At 31.8% G+C, this 25,536-nt stretch overlaps 1 protein-coding gene across 5 annotated transcripts in view; it reads left to right on the forward strand.

Annotated features, from left to right (window-relative positions):
• Positions 1–24,675, forward strand: part of LOC126768244 (eye-specific diacylglycerol kinase) — a 142,621-nt gene extending 117,946 nt beyond the window's left edge. For 2 of the 5 annotated variants that reach the window (XM_050486245.1, XM_050486249.1), the window contains 16 exons: positions 4,440–4,529; positions 4,660–4,789; positions 4,862–5,168; positions 9,236–9,404; positions 11,573–11,789; positions 11,982–12,174; positions 12,309–12,411; positions 14,328–14,518; positions 14,900–14,997; positions 15,321–15,446; positions 16,131–16,413; positions 18,389–18,625; positions 19,157–19,204; positions 19,345–19,408; positions 19,800–20,121; positions 20,704–24,675. In XM_050486245.1, coding sequence (XP_050342202.1) covers positions 4,440–4,529; positions 4,660–4,789; positions 4,862–5,168; positions 9,236–9,404; positions 11,573–11,789; positions 11,982–12,174; positions 12,309–12,411; positions 14,328–14,518; positions 14,900–14,997; positions 15,321–15,446; positions 16,131–16,413; positions 18,389–18,625; positions 19,157–19,204; positions 19,345–19,408; positions 19,800–20,121; positions 20,704–20,753 — 2,628 coding nt within the window. In that variant the 3' untranslated portion in view covers positions 20,754–24,675. The other 3 variants (XM_050486246.1, XM_050486247.1, XM_050486248.1) reach the window with 3 other exon arrangements.
• Positions 24,676–25,536: the final 861 nt, after the last annotated feature.

The following is a 25,536-nucleotide window of genomic DNA, read 5'->3' on the forward strand; positions in this document are numbered from 1 at the left end:
CGCAAACACAGGTGCACTTGATTCCCTAACTCTCATTATCCGATGGGACGGCAATCCGACACGACCGGAAAGAGTTCAGGCGTAGAACCAACTACTTTACGTGCTTTTCAGGACGCGGGAGTGTCCACCCTTACAATTTCCAGACTACGTCACTACGGGCTGCTACTGAGAATTTTCTGACAGAAAAACCCAATAACTTTTTATTGGACTGACCTGGGAATTGATGAAATGAAATTTTGTATGCCAAAAAAGCAAAGCAAGTAAAGCAAGTCTAAACCCCGAAGGGAAGACATTAGATAATTTTATATAGCTCACACCTGACGCCATAAAATAATCTATATCCGAATATTATATTCTAAATACTATCAATCTAAATTCATTTGAACTCGTACAACCGTTTATTACGCAAATTTTCACATTTCTAAGTTCCTCAATAATTTTATAATGTCAACTATCTTGTAAAATATATTTACTTATTTATAATATTATGATACAGCAAAAAGGGCCACAGAAAATGTTGCTAAATATTTATACTCCGTTATAAATTGCTTACAAATAACTTCATCCATTAAGATTAGTTTCCATGTGGTTGATTATTTAAATTTGTTCATTTGTAACGTACTGACGAGCCTAGTTGATGATCTTTATTCAACATGGTTCTGCAAATCGTAATTATTTTGGCAACGTAGTGTTGTACTTGAATTTAATTTAATTTGTTATATTATATTTACCTGATTGTACCGAGAAATATTTATATATAAGAATTTTATATATTTTTTAATCAATGATAGGCACTATGTCTAAATGAAATGTTATTAACCAATTGTTAATAAGATATTTTAGGACGATTCAAAGAATCCCAAGATATATATTTACAATTCGTCTAGTTTATTCAATCTTGAATATTATTCGGAATAAACCAAAAAATCAATATTGTGCTACTAAAACAATATTTGGTTTTAAATCCGTTTCCCACCTCTAATATTATAGGTATTTTCAATTGTATATTTCAATGAAGCGATTCGCTTTGTGGTCAGCTTCATTCCTTCAACCTTCAAAGTTCACGGGTGAACTTTGCGTTTACTTTGATGTTTTGTCGCTTAAGGCCTTTATAAGTATATATGTATATATACATTATAATTGTGCATTATGTGTGCTCTTTATGTATCGAATAAATCAAATTTAATTAAAATGTAGCATTTGTAAATTATTATAAAAATTAATCTTTTGATGTTAGCAATATGAATCACATGTAATATTTTTTTGACACTGTAAAAAAACTCTTTAGCATTATACGTATATACTCCTGGCTTACTGCCAGTCTACCCCCTAATAACCAACTATCCTTTCTATTATATATATTGATATGCTTTCCGTCATAGTAGGACGCCACGAGATTGCTTACACATGCTACCATTACGCCGCAAAGTCTGGCCTGCTAAGCGAGCCTCCAATGTCTATTCACAGGCGCGCCATACTTGTAGCAGGAGGTACTTCCACTTGAACATTAAGTAATTAATTAGCAAAGCCAACCTACCGAGTAAGCTCCAGGGTCAGCGTAAATGTGAATGTCACTGTCGCTAGGTCTGCTTCATTGATATAATACCTTGTATAAGGGTCAAATCCAAAATGTAGTTATTCTACTTAAAATAACAATTCTTTTTCGAGACCAGTTACATATCTTTTGATTAACAATTGTTACCAGCTGTTATTACAAGATAACTTCGTTCAAGAAAGTCTAAGTATTGTCATTCCTCCTCTTGGCGCTGAATTAAAAAATACACATAGAACTTTTCTTCATTTTATGATAAAGATTCTCCACAAACTTTGCTAACTTAACTCTATAGAAAGTTACATGTGCAGACTGATTTATTGATACTTCGATACCTATAAAATGTGAAGAACAAGATAGTTTAAAAAACTTGTTCTGCGATGTTTGCTACATAAGTAACTGTGTAAATAAACATTTTATTTCAACCTTGTGTTCATTAAATGTTAAAGGTTTGTGGTGAAATAATTAGTAAATTATTTTAAAGTTTAAGTGTATTCGTAATAATTATTGTGAAGGCAAATTCCGCTGGATTAATAAGACAGGACAAGGCGGCTGTAGCCTTCATGTCTCGTTGCCTTTTTTAAAGGTTATAATAACTACATAGTATAAAATGATAAGATTTTACAAAAGTAAATAGACAAGAGCTGGGATGGCTCAGCGATTAGAACCGAAATTTTAGCCGAAGCATGTGTGTTCAAATACAGGCAAAGTACCACCTAATGTTCATATGTTTTAATAAAACATCTCAAGCAGCCTGGTCTTAGTCCAGTTATGGAACATTTTTAACCATTTATAGACTTACGAAAAGTAAGTAAAATTACTTAATTAGACAATAGTTGGTCTAGACCAGGCATCAGAAAATTGTATAAAACATGCATTCGTAGCTTTAATGTTTAGCCACGGCTTCACATTATTCAAAATTGCCAATTTCCATATATATTTCTATCGTTTATTACCTCAAGATTTCAATTTTTAAAAGTCCTTCCTTCGTGATAACCTAGTTTATAAAAAGACATACGGGATGTAAATTTTCTGGCTGGGCTGTGCGTTAATATGTCAGTCAGTTACCTATATATATATATATATATATATATATATATATATATATATATATATATTTTAATATACATATATATGTAGGATTACTTATACTTATATCTATATACATATATATGTAGGATTACTTAAAATAAAATGTAATAGAAATGTAGACTAAGAGCCGGAATTTAAAATTTAACGCTGTTGGCTATAATGTCTCCTCTGTAGTCAAAGAGAATTCGGAAAATTCGAAAATTAATCCGCTACACAACTTGCGAATTCTCGAATGTTCTGCTCAGCTCATATAATTTGTAACACAATGAAAGGTATTTCAGCAGTATTTTTTATTAGTGCGAAATAAATTGACTACTAAAATGAGGTAAATCTTTAAACTAATTACCTATTACAACAAATATTTCTTGTTAACATTCGCGTGTTTTATCTATTGGCTCTGATGATGAGTTCTTACAGTAATTATAATAGAACCGTTTTCATTCTCTAGTACCTATATCATTAATTTCGGAAAATATTAAATTAAAATTTGGTTGACTTTTCCTGTTGGTCTGGATTGACAAACCCTCGGTGGAAAACCTAACTAACCCTTGTTAGTTTTCATGGTTTCCCGATACCATATGAAGCATACGGATTAGAAAATCAACAGATAGGTGTGGGTAAAAAAAGATGTTTAAGTGTGTAGAGTGCAAAACTGCTAAGCTTTTATTTGATATTGTAAGTGGGTTAATTCAGTTCAAAGCTAAAAAAATATTCTGTATAAAAAAAATAATGAAATCATTACATTTTTCTAATTTATTATTGTAATGATATAGATTATCGAGACAAATATCAGATAAATCATTATATTTATACACTTTCTATAAATACATAAACTTTTTGGCTTTACATATACAGCTTTGGCACTTACTACACTTTCTTTCCGCGTAAAACCACATCTCGTGTCACACATACCTATTTCAAACATAATTATAATTGTTTCTTAAAACATTCGCTGAATTCTTGATCATTCATTAATTGTAGAAAGAAGAAGCATAGAAGTGAGATCGGGAGTATAAGGGATGCGCAAATGAAATCTGAATTTTTGGTTTCAATAGGCGCGCTCTTAATTGGTTCTACATCCTATCTACTTCATTTTGCCGAAACAATGATTGTATAATGTATACTAAACAAATTTTATTATTAAGCTGACGTATTGTTCAATATAAAGTATTATATTATAGTCTAAACTCTAAATAATACGATATTTCACACTCGACAAATTCTAGTGTAAAATATAGTTTCATGCTCGCGAGTCTGAGCTGGCAAACCCTTCTGTCGAGTTGAAATTATTTGCATTTGCCTTGCATGAGGCACGAAAAAACATTGTCCGGTTCCCCTAAAGCAAAATTAGAATTTCATTTTTAATGACATGTTAGCATATTGTATACAAAGCCCACCATTAAATAGGAAAAGAACATTTTCAATGTATTATTTAACATTTTTTACTTCAACCTACTACTGAGTTTGTTTTCATTTAATATACATCAATCTTATTTCATATATGCATAACTCTTGCAATAAAGGACAATAACAGTACATAAAATAATCCTTTAAAAATTACCAACCTTCATAATATATTGTACTTACCCTCCAGTATTAAAAAACGCTTGTTAAAGTCAGATTAACTAATTTAGATTCTGATCGTTCGTTGGTCGCATATTGCGTCACCGTTGCCATCGAACAACGAAAACTCTGAAATTGGAGGAAATTAAGCTGATATTGTGCTTTGTATATTTTATTTTTTGTAACTAGTATTTGTTTGCATGTTTGTTGCATGAATATTTTGTTGTCACAGTCATTTCGGCGCAGTTGCTGTGGCTGGTGTCTAATACCTCAAAGATCTGTAGACAAGGCTATAGAATTACACGATGAAATTGGTGATAGTGTGCGTATACCTGCTGTGTTGCTACCATTAGGAGCTATTTTTAACTCTATTAATATATATTTTTTGCTTTCTTAAGTTGTTTCCATGTAGCTTTGTATATTACAATATTACATAATATTTTATTTTTCAGTCTCTCCAAGCCAAATTATCTTTTAGTTCAAAGGAAATCGTCGCGTTGAGTTGCTCCTGGTGTAAAGACGCTTACCATAATAAAGAAAGTTGTTTCAATTTGCAAAGGATAGGGGAAGAATGTTCCTTGGGTACGTTGAATATGATGATGACGAATAAAGTTTTAATTTCTGAAGAATTTTATGAATAAAAAATACTTTTAGGTACGCAATCTAATATAATTGTGCCTCCATCGTGGATAGTAAAACTGCCAAGAAGAGGTAGTTTTAAATCTTCTTTGAGAAAATCACCAAAAAAGAAAAACACAGCAAAGAAAAAAGGAAAAGATTCCAAAGGCGAACAAAAGACTTTCGTAATTAAACCAATTCCAACCGCCAATGTGAAACCAGTTCTGGTTTTTATAAATCCCAAGAGCGGAGGCAATCAAGGTGTGAGACTGCTGCAGAAATTCCAATGGCTACTTAATCCCCGACAAGTTTTCGATCTTACTCAAGGCGGACCGGGACCAGGGTAAATCATTTAGTTATTGCCTTTATTATTATTTAATTTGTTTTAAAAAGAATAAACTTTAACGTACAGTACGGTACAGTTAGAGGAAAATCGTAGTATATAATAAACGAATAACATAGTTATCTGCTTATTATTTTATCGTTAACATTAACGCTCCACAGATAAACTCTTAAATACCACTATAAAATTGTGAATAAGTATCAGCCAAATGGTTTTACTCACGAGATATATAGAAATGATGCTAACAATTTAAATATTTTAAATTTTTCATGAAATTCATTCTTATGCTGGAACTACAGGAAATAACTAAGACGTGCATAATACGCTCACGTTCAGCAAATATGTTGGTACACCGTAAATTTAAATCCATGTCATAAACGGAAAACGAATTTGCAACCTTTCAAGAGGCACTTTTTATATTGCATATGAATACGACATTTCCATTAATTTTTAATCTTAAAATTTAGATTGTCGTCGCGGCTTGGTAATATAAAACAGGCAAATTTAAATAACATTGATACAAGTTGGCGATAAAATGCACCAAGGCCACGAACAACAAGTCGGTGAAGATATAAATATAATAAATAATAAATGAAGCAGTTTTTTAGAACCCTCAATAATTTAAGGTTTATTAAACTTTGAAGCGCTTCTGTACATTTATTTCAATAATGCGTCAAAGTATGATATATTTCGTTACAGCTCCAAAAAAATTTATATCCATAAAATCCACCATTGCAAAATCGCAAGAATAAAAAAAAAATTACAACTACACGCACAAAATTATAAATTAATACATAATGCAAATTATATTATGTGTCGAATTAAAAACATTGATAAAATATAATTATAATAGAATGAAAAATTTGTGATTAAAATTTAAATACTTAGTATGAAAATAAATAGAGCTGATTTAATATAACAACCGTACACGCTAAAAATACACTACATACATTGTAATACATGATATGCTATTCTTTAAAATTTACATTTTCCAACTATTTGTAATTCACATTTAAAATTAAAATCTAATTTTTAATTAATAAAACTGGAAAAATATGTAACGGTGGAACGTAAAAAAGTCAAGAGCTACCAGAAAAAAAACATCTGCGTTTAAATACTGAAGATTATTTTTGTGATATAAAGTATTACTTAATATATTTACTAATCAACTGTTGGCTTAATCAACTGTTGGCTTAATCAACGTGTCTGTGTTTATACTATGTGTGTGTATATGACATGACAAATTGTATTATACTATACAGTTTTTACGAAAATGTAACCATTTTATATATTGAATTTTGCCGATGGTTTATACTTTTATAGCTGAATAAAATGTCTTTTATTTTATAGTAATTGTCGGTTACATGTTAATGGCTCGTTTTCACTTTAAATAATAACAAACGAATAGATAATAATTTGCTAGTCAAATACACGTAAACTATTTTAGGTTACTCCGTAATAATAAATGACGCACAAACTTCTAATTACTCGTACCTGAATGTTTCCTGTCACGTTTACTTTTCTCCTTTTTTTTCATTCATTACTAAAACTTTTTTTTATCATAAAGCAACGTATGATTAGTATTTACGTACCTAATCGGTAAATGTACATATCTTTGCACTGTATAAGATCGATTTTGATTCTAATTTAATTGAATATGAAAATATGCGTTAAATGTATAAAAATATAATAATGTGAAAGTCGTACTATTGATGTAACGGCTATTGATTTTGAAGCAAATGTTTCATTCAATACTAAGTATTGCTATTTAGCTGTAGAATATCCGATGAATGGGTGGTACCAACCTAGATGGGCTTTAGGGACGGGCTTTGTAGGGCACAAAGCCTACCACCGTTTACAAAGAGGCACTTCGATTATTAATTATAAATAAAGTTTTTAGTGAGTTGAATAGTTTTGTTTAACCTGAATTTGATAGAATAAAAAAAATGGTACGCTTGCTCATTTAATAAAAATAATCATCAAACAAAAAATAAAAAAACCCCTTACCCTTACTTTTTTCTAACCTGAATTGTTTTAATTAATTAACATTATTTTCATGCTTCTTACTTTAAAAATCACAGACTTCCAAAACTATAATTTATCCTTCCCTCATAGTTAAGCGCGAGCGAAGTCGTGGGCAACAGCTAGTCATATAATAAATCATAATCAGACCATTTATAAGGGTATTACTAAAAATATTTAATCAAATTTACCAGGATAACGAGATATTTGATAATTTCTTTCAAATGAAGTGGATTGATTACTTTCGTTGGGAAAAATCATTTGTCAACGTTGAAGGAAAACTGAGAAGCAACAATAATAGGAATAGATTTGTGATGTTTAATAACAAACAAATGGGTATCGAGTTCTTCTCGACCTAAGCAATCAAATATTATGTTTATGTTTTGTTAATGGCTTAACATATTAGCAACAAACAGCTTCTTAAGGCCGCGCGTATAATTAGTTCTGGTATTCCCAGAACTAATATCAAAATGCGAGCATAACCAACAAAAATAAAGAAGACACCAAGTTAATTTACAAACGCAAAATTATAATTTTATATTCTTATTCTACGTTGCAGTTTAAGACATAAATGTTTGCTTGGGAAAGTTTGAGCTCTGGATCTTCCATTAGGGCTCTCTTTTGTTTTAATTTGTTAGCCAATATAAAATATCACTATTTAAATAAATATCAAAAGGTAAAAAGGAATAAATCCACAAAATAAATATCTTTGCATCGGATAGTTGTTTTGAATAGTGATATAGACCAACTGTTACAAAACAAAGCTGGAGTTTCCCATTGTAGACTGTTGACACATTTGCAAACTTTGCATACTTTATAAGTTTCTCAAGTCCCGTATTATTAATAATGCCAAGTGCAAACTAACGCTTTGTAAACATTCTGTCTTCGTCTCGGTTGTTATCACACGCGTTTGGTAATCATTGTTAGCTGGAAGATAATTATTTGCTTTCTAAAATGTTAATTATTCACCAATTAATATTTCACAAGGCAAATTACTCTTTTGAATAATATTAGTAAACCCGTCAAGGACATAATTAGACTAATAATAAATTGCAGTGTAAAATTTCAATCAAATAGGACATCCAAATGTACATTTTAGTATTTCCTTCATACTTCATACTCCAAAGTCCATATTGATTCTCCTTACAACCTCGTCTTTGTGCCTCGATCTGCTAAAAGCCTAATCTGCTAAAAGTATTACATCATCAGCATTGTACATCATCATCATTGATAAGTACTATAGCTAGTTGGAACTTTTGTTTTTGACGTGTGTTCTTAATCCTACTACTGAAATTGTATAACTCTGTTATCATTTTATTTTTTATAAAAAAGTATAATGTCATCAATATACCTTATGGTTGTTCAATAACTGTCTTCGAGATTTCTAGTTCATCGAAAGGCTTTACTGTACGAGTCATTTTGAAATATGCATTTAGTAATATTTCATCCAGACTAATCGCGAATTTTGATGGCTGTAGATATTCATACAATTCCGTGTCAACTTTTACTCAGTTCTATAATATTTTAATTTTTATTCGCCTGCTAACGTGACAACGCAAATATATAATTACACAAAATTAATTTTAAAATTGTTACCTTATTATTCCGCTTAAGTACTTAACTTGATATTTTATATTAAGTAACTTCATGTTTAATACACGTGTTCGTTGTTCTCACACGCCGCAATACCATCAACAATATTAACATATAATATACATACATACAAAATACATATACTATAACCAGCATACATATGCTATAAGTATAGAAACTGTAACAAAATGCAGATTAGGATTGTTAGAGTAATTACTTGATTACACTTAGATATTCAATCATGGATTTATTAAGCAAACTTAATATCACTGTTTCAAATAAATTGGTAACGTTGCATTAAATTTAGAAACAAAGCTGGATTTTCAATTATGTGGTCACGAGGTGATGTAATAAAATATAATTTGTAAAAACTAGAAACAAGTGGAATGAATTCTGTTTTAATCCTGATTCAAAATTATTTATAAAAAATCTAATCTATATTAATGTTTCAGATTGGAAATGTTTCGAAAGGTACCCAACTTGCGTGTGCTCGCGTGTGGTGGTGACGGTACTGTCGGATGGGTTCTAAGCGTGCTCGACAGGATCGGGTCGCGGCCAGCCGTGGGCGTGCTTCCACTGGGCACAGGAAACGACCTCGCGAGAGCACTCGGCTGGGGCGGGGTGAGTGATATATAAAATCTCACAGTTAAACGAGCCGATGTGCTGTCATATCAAGCTTCAGCTAATATATTATAAATTTAAATGAAACCGTTCCCTTTCGATTTATATTGTCATAAATATTATACGCACGGCCTTGTATTTATTAGACACGTCGATATTATATTAGATTTCCAAAAAAAATGACGGCATACTTATTATTTCAGTGATTTACCAATCTTTTATTTTAATAGATATTCATATACATGGGTTCGTTCTTCATTATTTATTTATTAATATACAACAGTAAAACGATACTGATATGTAGACTGATACGGCCGCGCCTATTCGTTTGTCTTTATAAATCCTTCTGTACTTATGAATTGCATTGAACTCATCCTTGTTTAGGTACTGGGCCGTTTTTAATTAAATTTGTGTGTGTGTTTGAAGGGTTCCCAGGGTAGTTTTGATAGTATTGGGTAGATTGAACCTGATTGGCGGCGCTGCAATCGGGATCCAGGTTTTTTTTCAATAAAAAATAATAATAATAATAAAGATCTTGTTTAACCCGTACTGAGTTAGTATCATGGGCACATGGAGCATAAAGTTTTCATTCCCAAGGTTCGTGGCACATTAGCGATGTAAGGAATGGTTAATATTTCTTACCAGCGCTAAATTGATAATAAAATTCCACGATGTTCCTCTTGTTGGATCTGTACGTCAGTTACAGCATTGAGCGGAAATCACGGTGTGTGCTCTTGGCCATAGTTAAGCGCCTTACCTAAACCGCATCATCGAACAACGATATGATATATATATGTATCATTTAAGATAGCTATTGTTAGCTATTGCTAATAGAATTTATAAATCAATTTATCGAAGCTGCAATAATTCAAAAGGCAAAGTTTTTATTTAAGAACGTAATGGATATTTATGTTATTATATAAAATATCTATTATTCTTGTTGCTGTGTGTTACTATATAAACATTATGTACCTAATGGTCGGAAAGCATTACATTGTTTCTTTAAATTTATGTAAATAATTATCGGATACGACTCGCGTGCCACCTATTGTACGTTAATGGCACTATATCTAAAACGTTCGCGTGTGTGTATACAACAACATACCAAAGTTACATCGAAATCGCTTTCTACAAGCCCGTCTGGATAGGCTTGAGGGGTGAGTGAGCCAGTGCAACTACATGTACAAAGGACATAACACCTTAGTTCCCAAAGTTAGTGAATGAATGGAGAATGGTTAATATTTCTAACATCGCCAATGTCTATAGGTGATATTGAACACTTTTCATCAGGTGACCCATTTGTCAGTCCGCCTATGTATATTTATTAGCTTATTCTATCTTATTTGGCAATTTTCAAAATTATGCGACTGTAAGTAATACTGTTAAACAGTCTAGCCGAAGACTGGAAAGAAAGTTATGAAATAATTAATTATCGTTCAACTAAAATTTCTTGTATAAATAGTTTAATTTGAGCATATAACTATATTTCAGTCTTTAATATAAGCCGATCGGATAATTTCACATCAGAAATATAATTAAACGAGTAATTTTATGTAAATTGTGTATTTATATTTATTATTATTTTTTTCATAATGTTAGAGAAAATAACATATTTTCAACATTTACTCGCAATATTCAGACTAATATCAAGCATCGATACCAGTCTATACATATATAACACTGCTGGACAAAGGTTTCTCCTGTTAAGCGAACATGTCTCATAATTTTATCCATTTAATACAAAATGTTTTCTTTTACTACCAAGTATGAAATAATATTTCACACCCACACAAAAGCACATGAAAAATTAGTAGTGCTTATCCGGGCTTAACCCTTGATCATCATTGAATATTTCGGTCCATATTTTTTATTCTATTTATAAACGCAAATGTAAAAGCGAATTAATATTTTTCTTTTGAATGATGTATGATTAAAATACAATTATTTTTATATTTACCTGAGAAAAGCGAGTGACGTTTTGCAATTTATTTGGCTTCAGATACGATCATAGATTTATTTTTAGATAGACTTTCTTATAACGTTCATAACGAGATCTTTTGTGATTTATCCGCGCGGACTGGGTTTCATATACATGCGTTTTTTATATTAATATTTCATAGGTCGTTTTATATGCTATCAGTATATTAAGTATGTATTTTTGTATAAAGGGTTACGAAGACGAGCCAATATCCAAAATATTAGCCCATATCGGCGAAAGTGACACAGTATTGTTGGATCGGTGGCAGTTAAAAGTCGAGCCCAACGAAGCGGCTTCTGGAGAAGATACGAGCAACGCTAAGCCGGAACTGCCACTTAATGTCGTCAACAATTACTTCTCCTTCGGCGTTGACGCGCATATTGCTCTTGAATTTCACGAGGCGAGAGGTAAATATCGGAGTCTCTTTAACATTTCATAATTGAAAGTCACTTTTAATTAGAAAGATTAGCCACAGATGACAGTAAATCAAAACACATGCTAATTATTCTCTTGCAGAATTATTTAATTGAGTAATAAAATACTTACTTGATTTGTAACATAATGATGATTTTATTAAACAATTTCCAATATTGGTTTAGAGGCACATCCCGAAAAATTCAACTCTCGGATCAGGAATAAGCTGTTTTACGGAACTGCCGGTGGAAAGGACTTGATGCAGCGGAAATGGAAAGGTCTGGCCGACTTCGTCACCATGGAGTGTGACGGCAAGGATTACACGCCCGTGTTGAGGGAACATAAAGTGCATGCAATTGTGTTCTTAAACATTCCAAGGTTAGACCACTGGGATCAATCATTTAATTTTTATAATATAATATGCGTAGCGCTTATCGATTAGACTACCAACTCAATTTACTGTGCTTAAACATCTCAAATAAAAATAAAAGTTGTTAATAATATTGTTGCAGCTACGGTGGTGGAACTCACCCATGGAATAAATCTGGAGGTACTTCTGAACCTTCAACCGAAGATGGTCTTATAGAAGTTGTAGGATTAACAACTTACCAATTGGTAAACCCATATTATTTACTAAGTTAGTAATTTTAACTTGTCACACCAACAAATATAAACACATTAAATTAGTTAAGGGCCACTGTTTTTTTGTAGTCCCTTGGTTGATCGTATTAAAATATAAAATATAAATGAAAATTGTAACCATATAAAATGATGAAAACTCTTTAAAAAAATAAAGCTCGGTTTAATTAAGTTTATGATTAAGTTTTATGAGTTTAAAATATGCTATTAAATTTTTCATTTTGAAGTAATATCTTATTAGGACATAAAACCAGTTTAATTATGAAATGAATGATATAGTTCATCACATTCAATATTAATTAACATTCAATACTAAATAATTCGACCAATAACTATATGAAAGTGTATGAGACAACTTCACATCTGAATATATTTACGCGGATTGCTGCGATAATGTTCGTATTCCATTAAATAGTGATAGCAAAGTACCTATATTCGTATTTCATTAGACTTATCAAAATTATCATCAAACAAATAGCAAAACCCTAAGCGGTATAAACCATTAACATTGAGTGAATGGAAATACAGTCATTTTCTTTCGCAAGCGCAACCCTTTCTTACAACATGAAAAAAGATATTTGACTTTTGACTTTGAGTACAACGGATTTTTATTCAAATAACGTTATTGCACTCAAAGAGGCATAATGTATTTTGTCTTAATTGTCAAAAATAATTATAATATTAGCTAATTAACACAAAAGATAATAAATTGAAAAAAAAAGTAATCTAAATCATTTCAATGGAAACATCAACTCACAGTAGCGTCTTTGTTCTGACTCGACTGTGTGATTTTAATCGCCCTTTCAATCTAAAAGTTACATAATCAGTCCTGTGAAAATCACAGTAAAGTGTACATTGTTTATTATAAAAAAACAACGTTTTTGCGTAAACAAGTTGTAATGTGATTACTTTTAACTTCGGATGCAATAAAAATCCAATCAAAATTGACTTTTTACGATATAACACAAAAAATATATCATGTGTACAGCCACACATATTTACCAAACAAAAATTTAAAAAAAACATATAGGTTATCCTTCTTAGATACGATCAATACATGTTAACAAAAATATATAAATTCATATTAAGTGAATAAATTATTTATATTTTTCAATTAATAAATATAATATTTTATATAAAGGCACTTCAACCATTACTTATTAACTTTCCACTTGGAAGTTATTTTAAGTAATACATTGATTTTCTCTGTGTGTTCATGTATTTTTGCTGGTTTGTGTATTTTTGTTCGTCTCTCGTCTCTATAAATGAGAATATTGTAATTTTTTAACTGACTCAAAAATTAAACCTACCTATGGTTTAATCTTTGTTTATTTACGAAATTTCTCATCACATCTCTCATATTATAAAAGAAAAATAACTTATAAATATAAAATAAGCATATCAATCAAATCATTATATTTATACAAACCAGGACATAAAATACAATAAATAAAATAATCTTAGAATATGATTAGTCACGCGTTCAACGATAATGGCTATTGATGAAATTAATGTACGTATAACTATGAAGTGTATTGATCGTGTATATTCATTATTGATAATTTTCTATATTTTATGATAGTTAACTAACCCGATTGTTATAATGCTTTAACGGGTGTAATATTACATATACTTTGGAAAGGTTACATCAAATAATCAGGCAGTACTCTTTGTAATTAGTACATAATAATAATTTCCAGCGAAGCCATAAAAGTAAAAAAATCAAAACAATAAAAATAGAAACTCAAAACGGCATGCAGGCAAAAGTCTGTGGGGATAGAAATTAATTATAAATGAAACAATATTAATTGTGTTTAATATAAGTCAACCATTTTGAATAAATATATTTAATAGTAAAATTTGTAACTGTTACGCATGTTTGTATTGTATAGCCTTTACTCCAAGCGGGAGGTCACGGGACTTGCATCACGCAATGTAAAACTGCGAAGATCGTGACCACTAAGGTGATACCGATGCAAGTTGACGGTGAGGCGTGCAGGCTCGCCCCCTCGGTTATAACACTATGTATACTGAACCAGGCCATCATGCTCGCAAAGAAGAAACCCGGCAGAGTTCTTGTGCCGTAAGTTACGCAAGAGATAAATAATCTAAATATCTTTATGCTGATCATGTAATTTCTTATAATTTTTTTTACGAATACTTGCAATGTAAGAGTCACATTCCAGTAGTTACCTGGTGATAGGGTTTTATACATGCCCCCGGGTAACCCCCTCATCACATATCTGTCTGCCTACCTATTATAAATAAATTAAATAAAGTAATATTAACTTTTGGATAGCACCATGGCCGACGTGAACCATAATGCTAATTAAATTAATTATGCAATTTGAATCCATTGAAATGTTTTTTCATAATATAATTTTAATAAAATAATATGCTTGTGAAAATTACCTTAATAAGTTTACGCTTTCTAACATAAAACTGATTCGAATATATTTTGTAGACAAACAACACTTGATAAACTTACACTCACCGTGAATCTCATAACAATGGCGGACTACGAACGTCATCATTACGACAAGGAATTGTTAGCGAAAACAGGTAAAAAATACTCTTTACGTACTACCAGAATAACAAGACACCCGCAGCACTTTTATAACACAACTAATTTACGCTTTTTATCGACACCGCATTGAACGGACAGTTCCTTTATATCCTCCATTTTACCGCACCTGAGACTCAAAAATACAAATTGGAGAGAAGAATTGTGTTATTACACTTCTGCGTGAAAGGCGAAATATATCAGAGTATTCGTTCAAATAATTTGACGACATTTTAAACATCGATAACGCCAGATAACGTACATAAGAGTCCTTTCCCGTTCCCTATTGATGTCGATTTGTAAAAAATGTACTTCATTCCAGCGGAACGGATCGGCACTTTGGACGTAAATCCGGCAGCCGACTTGGAGCAAATGCGAGCTCTCATTCAGAACATGATCAAAGAATCTCATACATACTCAAACCTCGTCGATTGGTGGTTCGTCGACTGTAAGTACAAAAATGACAACTTAATTCGTTCGGCGTTGAATTTTATATTTTTTATTTATGTTAAATAATGTATACACCCAAAGCCCGTCGTTGGGCCGTGTGTGTATGCTAATAAAATATTTTCAGAAAAAAAAAGTTGTCTATACAAATTGCGTGGAGGGAAACTCGTAGCCATGATCGTTTCTTTTTTTTATAGAATAGGAAGGCGGACGAGCATATGGGGCACCTGATGGTAAGTGGTCACCAAACGCTCTTAGACATTGGCATTGTAAGAAATTTCAACCATCGTTTACATCACCAATGCGCCACCAACCTTGGGAACTAAGATTTTATGTCCCTTGTGCCTGTAATTACACTGGCTCATTCACCCTTCAAACCGGAACACAACAATACCAAGTACTGCTGTTTTGCGGTAGAATATCTGATGAGTGGGTGGTACCTACCCAGACGAGCTTGCACAAAGCTCTACCACCAGTACTCACAGTACAGTTCTACTCCGGCCGCAGTCTTTAATTTTTTTCATTTTTTAAAATACTACTCTTTCTATAATGACAAAACTAAGCTCGTTTTAGCCTACAAAATCAAAAAGTTAATTCTTTTAAATATATTTTAAATAAAAAGAACGAACATCCCTAAGTTAATAGTATAGTGCGTCCTAGAATCTTAACATAATTACACTCTCAGCCGTGACCGCGGAACGATTCTTCCGCATTGACAAGGCGCAAGAGAACCTCCACTACCCGACTGACATCGGCCACGAGCACGTGTACATCCTGGATGCGGCGCCCGTGACGCCCGACACGGAGTCGACCGCGCACCCCGACACCACCACGGCTTCCCCAGACCGCACCGCGCCCTCCGTTTCCCTCGACACCACCACCGGCCTCTCAGTCTCCCTGGACATATCACAGAGCGTGGACACCCCGAGTGCTGGCGTGTCTTTGGACGTTCCGGAGTCTCATGCCAGGTAAGGTTGATCGATCACTAGATGCTGTAGACATATATGTATTTATTGGATATACATACACTGTATATGTACGTCTTCAAGTCTAAAGTGCATATGGTACAATTATACTGCTTTATATTTAACCGAAGAAGATTACTTATTTGATTTGACGGGCCAGTTGGCGTGGTTGGTAGATACTTGCCTTTTACGCTGATGGTTGTGGGTTCGATTCCCACCCAGGACAGACATTTGTGTGCATGAACATGTCTGTTTGTCCTGAGTCTGGGTGTAATTATCTATATAAGTATGTATATACAAAAGAAAAGTAGTATATGTAGTAATATCAGTTGTCTGGTTTCCATAGTACAATATCTGCTTAGTTTGGGATCAGATGGCCGTATGTGAATAATGTCCCAGGATATTTCCCAGGATATTATTATAATTCTAATTCTTTGAAATGTTTTAAATTTTATTATTTTAAGCATTATTTTTCTTTGTTAGTCAATTATTCATTTATTTCTAGTCGTATAAAGTAACAACTTAATATTATAAATGCGTTGTATGACGAGTTCAGATATAATATTCTAGGGCGATATAAAACATTTGAATAAGTCAAAAACTAAAAGTATGTGACGATTTAAGAGCGAATTCGAGTAATCCCTAGGGACTGTACCGTCCGCGAAAGAGTTACATGCGATTTTTTTACCTCAATGATTCGTATATGAATTCGTATACTTGGAAGTTTTGAGAAAACAGCTTTCTATGATCCTTTTAGCTGAGCAGTGAAGATGGTTCTAAAAATTGCAATTTATTTTGTTTACGTAAACTTACATAAAAAGTTTTCTTTTAGCGACTGACAAAACATATGACGCAAAGGCAAATACAAAATTAATTACTTGGACTCTTATATTTTGCAGTTACCGAATTACTATTCGCAATTATATGATCATGTCAAATTTATTTAATTTTTATTTTGGATAGACGCATAATTTATTAATCTGCTTACTATGTAACTTGCATAATATTAAGATAGTTTATAGCGTAATGTTGAAAATGTAGCCTAATGGTCAAAATTAATAATTAATCTAAGCTACATCAATAGACGACCACCTCATAAATCGTCTTGGTGTTTTCTATATTTTTTATATTTTGTTTTTTTAGTATTTTCATACACGCAAGAAGACAATAATTTTAGTTTTTCTTAAAATAACGTTAACTTCCTATTTGATAAAATAAAATAAATGAAATCGAAAATCACTATGTGGTTTTTTATGGGCCCCTAAAGAACAAACTCTATATTTACCATAACACGGTCGTGAAATGTCAAAAAGTGATTTGTTTTTAATAATTTATACGAGTTACATTAAGTCTCTTTAATAAAGCGTATCACCGTAAGTCGGTTTTCATCATTTCACGATTTAATTACAATACGAGTTCTTATAGATTATCACTGCAAACAGAAAAATAAAACTTTACCATATTATCTTTGTAATGGAATCCATTAAATTAAAAATAAATAAATTAATCTTAACTACATTTATGAAATCAATTTAATGCCATGAAAACGAATTATAAAGTAGCATAATGTCATAACCATTTATTTAATTAATGGAAATCAAAAACAACAAATATTTTTTTTTTTACTTTTGTAGTTCATTCAAAACAGGACACGATACTCGATAGACAAAATATTAGATAATCACATCGATTGGAACACGAGGCGCGCAAGTTAACGAAGTTACTCTTTTTTTCTAATGAAAGTGTAATAGACTTTTATTGTCCTATAAAATAGAATAATAAGATATTTTCTTAAATATATATAATTACTGAAATTTTACAGATTCCAATATCGATCGAAATCAAAATCGAAGTTAAAATATTAACAGATGCGATTATTCTATATTTTAAAACGAAAATAAATCTAATTATGGTATTAACATAATCAGAACGTTAAGAAATATTTTTTAATTTAATGAGCTATTCTTCTATCTAACAGTGAGTCTGGTTTGGGGAGTCCAGCACGGACATCAGATGAACCTCTTACACCTCAAACACCGCCTTCAGGCTTACCGGGCGGACACTCCACAAATAAAATATCCATTCTCCCCCCGAGAACATCACCACAGCCTCCGAGAATCCCTTCAATTCAAGATACCCATTCCCCACCACTCTGCACTAGTCCTCCAGTTAAGGACCTACAGCCCAGTCGAGATTCACTTGCACGATTTAAAACGTAAGTACAAGCTAAGACATCTCCATCGATAAATTTTTACGACCACAATAATCTTACAATATCTTTCCTATCTTCTAGGCTCGAACCAAAAAAGAGGACTGTATATTTAATAAATTTATAAATAGAACGCTAACGTAAAAGTCGTTTAGTAGTTTTAAAACATAAAATATTGGCTATATTTATAATTACTAATTTTGTAACGCTTACTTCTGGCGCCAATTTCGTCATACGAGTAGATGATATGCCACGACAGTATTTTAGCCGTTATGAATAAATAGTTACGACCTTTCTAAACTCTTTGTTGTTTAAAAAATATGAAAGATAATATTATATAATAGAGCTAATACAATGCATTGTGTGTTTTGAATCGAAAAAAGCACTTCTTATAAAAAATAGATTTGTGTAAAACCTATAAACTTTAAAATGGTAGTTACATTTTAGTTTAGAAAGCACCGTAAGCATATTGAAGCTATGTCCACCTTCCGCGTCCTAAAATCTGCACTCTATTCTTCTTTCTTCTATTGCATGCAGCGTTCACGAAAAACTGTTTGGATTTGATCAAGACGTTTTTGGCTGTAGGTGAGATGTGTTTCTGTAGTTATCTCTTGGGTATCATACTTTAGAATTAAAACTTCTAGGCTTTCCATAAAATGGGTTGGTTATGTTTAAAGTTACAATATATACAAAAGGGCAGCAATTTAACTTCAATATTGTTTCAGAAACTTACTGGAGAAAACAACGGACGCGCTCCTCAAAGCGGCTAAAGTCGGTGACTTGAAAATGGTACGCGTTAACAATAGTTCATTTCTACTGTTATTCAAATCCATTATAATCTGACGGTGGAGCGGACAGGGTTATCGGTTTATTTGTTCGCTCGTTCAAATACCGTTCAAGCTCTGTAGATTAACTAGTACAAAAGATTTATAAATTAAATGAATTAATGTTTTCAGTCTAATACTCGTACCGATCAGTAGGAAAATTCAGAATTCAAAATAACGATTCCTTATAAGTGTGACCGTTGTTTCCGTTACATATCAAGTCTATTGATATAAAGTAGTTTTAGATTTCTGCATCGACGATAAAATAGGATAGTAGAACCGGAATCCTTTTTGTAACAGAACATACAGCAAAAAGGACCCGCCCGGGACCTGTAAGTGAGTTTTTGACTTTGCAGATGAAAGAGCTGCACGGGGCCGGGTACTCACTGCTGTCGATCGACGCGAGCGGACAGACGGCGTTGCACATTGCGGCGCGCTACGGGAACAAGGAGATCGTAAAGTACCTGATAGCGAGTGCGCCGAGTGCCATCCTCGATATGCGAGACAACGAGCGCGGGCAGACGGCGCTGCACAAGGCGGCCGCGCACCGCCGCCGCGCCATCTGCTGCATGCTGGTGGCGGGCGGCGCCGCGCTCGCGCGCCCCGACCGCGCCGGCCTCACGCCGCGCCTGCTGGCACTGCGCGCCGACGACCACGACCTGGCCGCCTACTTAGAGAGTAAGTACTCCATTGCAGCCTCGCATATCGACATCGAGGACGAATTTCTTTAGAGCTTCATTTAAAAGATGTAACATTAGAATTATTAAGGATACTTTTTCGGAGAACTTGAAAGGATTCCCAGGGTATAATAAAAACATTTATGTGACGCCCACGGAGTATGAATCGTGACACTGTAGCTCGAGAATAAATATTTTGGCTTTCATGATAATTTATACGAGATCAGTGCCGAATGAATTCCCCGATATTTACAATATATTAGGGAATAAATAGAAACTATAAAATACATATGTACATGCTGGAATCAGTATTGAAGGAAAATATATTATTTTGCGTAGTTTCTTTTCTCTGGCGAAAATAACAATATTTATTATAAAAGAATAAGTTAGCTGTAAAGGTCGCAGTCGTAAGTTAATTTATATGATTCGGACTAAACTAAACTGTTAATAAATTATTATTCCTTCACGCTGTTTGCAGATATATTATATACTTATATAAATATTTCAAATGACGTGATACCTATTTTATTCCAGCTATCAGTATGTTCGTCTGCCTTTTCGTATAAAAATATTTCTGTTCCAGGTCAAGAGCACTTCCAAATCGTATCAGAAGATCTAGAAACGCCTGTGTGAATTTGTTAATAATATTCATTCTAATAATAGAAAAAATGGACAGTTTCATTGCGCTAAAAAATCAAATCGACGATAAAGATTATATACTCAAATACCAAAGTGATATTGAGAATTCAAATCGCAGTTACACTTTTAGTATTTTCATTAAAGTGATTTAGTTCTACGCGATAACAAATGTATTTTAAACTAATAAAACTTCACTGTAAGTATTTCGTAAAACTCATTAAAATTACTTAAAATATGTATATTTTAAAATTAAAATTAATACAGATAAAATTCAGATATATGCTTACTTCCTAAATTGTTACATTGAAAATCGAATATTATGTGAATTTCTTAAGAATATTTTTCTAAATGGACAAAACTTCTTTTATTTTTGTACTCATATATTGATTTCTAAATAATAACGTGACATATTTTTTATGATTTATTTGAACGCTTCTGACATGTCATAATCAATAAAAAAAATAATTAATGAAATCATACGATCCAAAACTAAAACATTATAAATTTATTACTAAGGCCCGGATTTATGCCTAGGCTTACATGGCATCGGCATCTTGTCCAGGCCAGCCGAGGGCCCAAAATAACCTCAACCAAAAATAATATCATTTTACTCCAACCGCGTCGGCATGGGAAGGCCTCAAATGTCAAAGTGCCTAGGGGCCTTTACATTGCTTTAGCGTAAAGGCATTTTGAGATTCACATAATTTAAAATGATGATATTTAGGTATCGGTATAGAATCTTATAGATACAATTATAGTATTAATATTATGAAATCAAAAATAAAACACTGCTTTTTTATTTAGTTACTATTAAAAATTGTACTTTGAAAAATATATAGTAGTGTGGCTGTGTGGTTGTGTAGTTATATCTTATGTATATAAAAAAAACATACACTTCAATTATTTTAAAACGTAGTTTCGTCTTAATTAGTAGTTACGTAATTATGTAATTTACACGTAATTACAAATTAAGTGAGCCTTATAACTTAATACTATTTTACCAATCGTTGAGATGTAACTTTTGTAAAATAATAATTGTAAACTGAGTATTCGTGTCGTATATTAAATCACTTGTGACATAACATATAATCATAGTTATACGATCTCAAGATTTGTTTACTTTGATTTATATTATTGTAGAGAAGAAAATATTTTTTCGTGTGTATCATTCTCTCCCGAATATGGTAGCTAAGATAGTTATTTCCTGTACTTATTTTAAAAATCGAATATCGTATGAGTTGTTATAATGCAGATAACCCCAGCTGCTATTTGTTACTAAGCATAGTATATAGGACTATTAATTCCACTTTGACCCCATCCTCACTAGCCCTCGACTGAATCGATATTGAAGCAATAAACTCTGGTCCTGGTTCAGTTCTTCTTATCGAAGGTCAGTTTCGCGTTTATTCCTCACATGATTTTAACGGTCACTCGTACGAGTAGTGTCATTGCTGTGTTTATTATTGTGACTGTATCGAATACCTCTACGTACTAGATGTACCGAATAGTTTTAGTGTTTAACGAATTTACTCGTACTCGCTTATAAGCGAACAATGAAAGACAAAGCTGTGAGAATTTTGATCTAATGTAAAAAGTAAGTTCATTTATTATCGTAAGTGCGATTGTACACCGTAATGCCGTTTGTGAGTATACTTTGTTGTTGTAGATATATACCTTGAGGTTCATATACTATGAAGTACATACGAGTACATAATTATGTCTCGTAATCGCATTTGCTATACATGCGAATTATCTTCCTTCGAGGTATAGTTACTATTAGAATGTAAATGTAAGTTAAATTTTATTTTCGACTTAAATATTTATCAATCCCTCTTTTTTTAAACATAGCATTTAATTCCTTTGAATTTATAGTTATGGAAAATATGATACATATTTTAATACGAAAAGTTTCGAAACGAATATACCTTATAAATGAAGAGCTGTGTTGTGCTAGCTGTGTGTGTTCTTTGATTGATGCATGCTAATAGAAAATGCAATATTTTCCTATTTCCACACGTATTTTTAATGCAACGTTTTTATAAATTTATCAATTCAAATTTGAAATACTTTTTTCCATATTTAGTATACTAAACTTACAAACACGCTGACACGTTATATGAATAATATTGAATAATATATTTATATTAGTGGTACTTTCCTACTAGATATAACTCGTCTGTGTAAATATTGTATTGGAGGCCTTCATCGTGTTAAGGTTCAAGTATATATGTTAAAGACAATGTCATTAATTATTAGCGATTTTACATGGTCGCTAGATATTATGAATAATGCCTAAACTTCGTAGATAATGTGATAAATTATTCACTTTATCTAGATATTATGCATAATAGTTAGATGTTATACATAATATCCGTATTAATATCTTTGGCTGTAACATATACACCGACTATAAAGTACTCTAGAATGTTAGTATACTCTCTCGACCAAATTCTAACTTATGTGAAATTTAAATTGAACTTAATATCACTAGGTTATAGTATATTGTCAAATACTTCATAGTTTTAGTAATCCGAAGATACACACAGATGTTATATTATCGAAAGATGTATCGTTGCTTTAATAAAATATGTGTTTTAATATCAGTTTAAGGATATGATCTGAAAACGGAGAATTGAAATTTTTCTTTTATGAAATAATCGAAACTCGATGCACAGTTTAATTTTTTTAACTTCAACAAATCATTGACAAAGCTTTTAGTTTTTTTTTTTTTAATTCTTGTTTTTGTTTGGAAAGAAAGAAGTGGAGTAATAAAAAAAATTTGAAACCGTAGTCAATTATTATCAAACAATAGGCTTTATCCAGGTACTACATTTAGAAAATTCGTAACAAATATCAATGTTATATTACTTATCAATAATATCTTTACATTTTCTAAATGAAATAAATTAAATTGTGCATTCATATGTTTGTCATTTTTAATATCTTATTAATAAAAGTAACAAACATATATACTGAAAAAATGTTTACCATTTGAAAAGCCATACAGCATTCCAGTTTGTAATTTTTTTCACAGTAATTACCAAATTTTTACGGCTAAATTTCGCATAACTTAAAAACTAAATAACTTATGAAAGGAATATTAAACAATTGATCATTTCTTAACGTTAAAATTAAAGTACAATCAAAAATAAAAGGCGGCAATTAAAAAAGTATATTAATGTGATTTTCATTTTCAATTTGTGATTTGTGAAAGGTTGAAAACCTAACAGCTTATATATTATAGTTCGTGTTATTTTAAAATATTGTTATTTAATTTATCATAGTCAATTGTTAACAATTGTTATTTAAAAAAAAAACATAAACGCCGTTTTGACAAACTTTCCCTATGTATATACGGTTACACTTATATAAATAAAATTTGACACTTATTTTAAATTTAATTCATTTTAAATTAATATTGTAGTTTGTATAAATATTTGTTAAAGTATCTACGTCTTATAAAGGAATCGTTAAGATAGAATTTTCGACAATGTTCAAGACGAGTATAACATATATTATCAAAACAGTTTCCCGACGCGCCTGTCTATTTGTTTGTCTGAACGCGATAAACTCAAAAACTACCGGACGAAATAATTCATGACGAAGATTTAGGTGTATAAACCTATATTCAGTACAAAGTCATTGAATTTACAAATATGGTGGAAATACAGTAATAAAATTTACTAAATACTGGTTATAAGACGTAGATACTTAAATAATATCGTAGAATTTATTGATAATGTTTTATCCGAATCCATTTTGAACTTAGTAGGTAATTATTAATCATTGACTTTTATAAAATATTAAAAAATCAATTTACTAAAGTAATTTCGAGAGCACTCATTTCTTTGTATCATACTTATTTTTGCACTCAAAAACTCACTATTTTAAATAACATTATTTGAAGAAGTACACTGCAAACAATAAATGAATTATGAAATACATTGTGTTTTATTTATAAAATCGTATGATGACATGCTCCTGCCTGATTTCGGCCTCGGCGGTCATTCTCAAGGGAATTAACCAACTGCGCGAGACATATTATAGTGACAAATGTGTGCACAGATACAGGTGCAGTCTCTATTCCCTCATTCTCATAGTTCGATAAAATGGCAAATCTGACAATTCAGGTAAGAGTTTAGGCGCAGCACCAACGTCTTGACATGTTTTCTGAAGCACGAGATTGTAGTCAACACTACGAATGCATACAGTCTGCTATCGAGAAATTCTCGACAGAAAAATCCAATAACCTCCTTGGACCTTAGTATCTGAGTCTTTGTATAATACTATAACAATACAAAAGCTCTAACATATAATATTTTGCGATGTATATTTCCTATCCATTTTATATTCAGGGTTTAACCGCGAACACGTGCAACACTTTCAAAATGTTGGGCAAAATAATAAAAAGGGTAGGATTGCGGTTTAAACATGAAATATAGTAAATACGAAGGTACGAAGTGGATAATTATTCCCTTTCGTTTCATGTGAATCAGGAAAAAAATACTTGGTTAATATAAGCATAGCATCACAAAATATTTTCAACAGAGCATTCAAATGTTATACGAAAAATAAATAGGTTAGTTTACGGTACCTCTACAACTGTACTTAAGCTTTTTGAAACGACATTTTTTTTCCTGTTTATGACCATAATATTGCAAATGTAAGGTGTTAACTGCCGCATGTCTATGTAGAGGTTTTCAATATGGCACCTACGAGTATGTCGTATATTCGAAATGTTATTAAATCTCTCCCTCCTCGTAAAATTTATGTTACA

The sequence above is a fragment of the Nymphalis io genome, chromosome 4 (genome assembly GCF_905147045.1).
Source record: "Nymphalis io chromosome 4, ilAglIoxx1.1, whole genome shotgun sequence".
Lineage (NCBI taxonomy): Eukaryota > Metazoa > Arthropoda > Insecta > Lepidoptera > Nymphalidae > Nymphalis > Nymphalis io.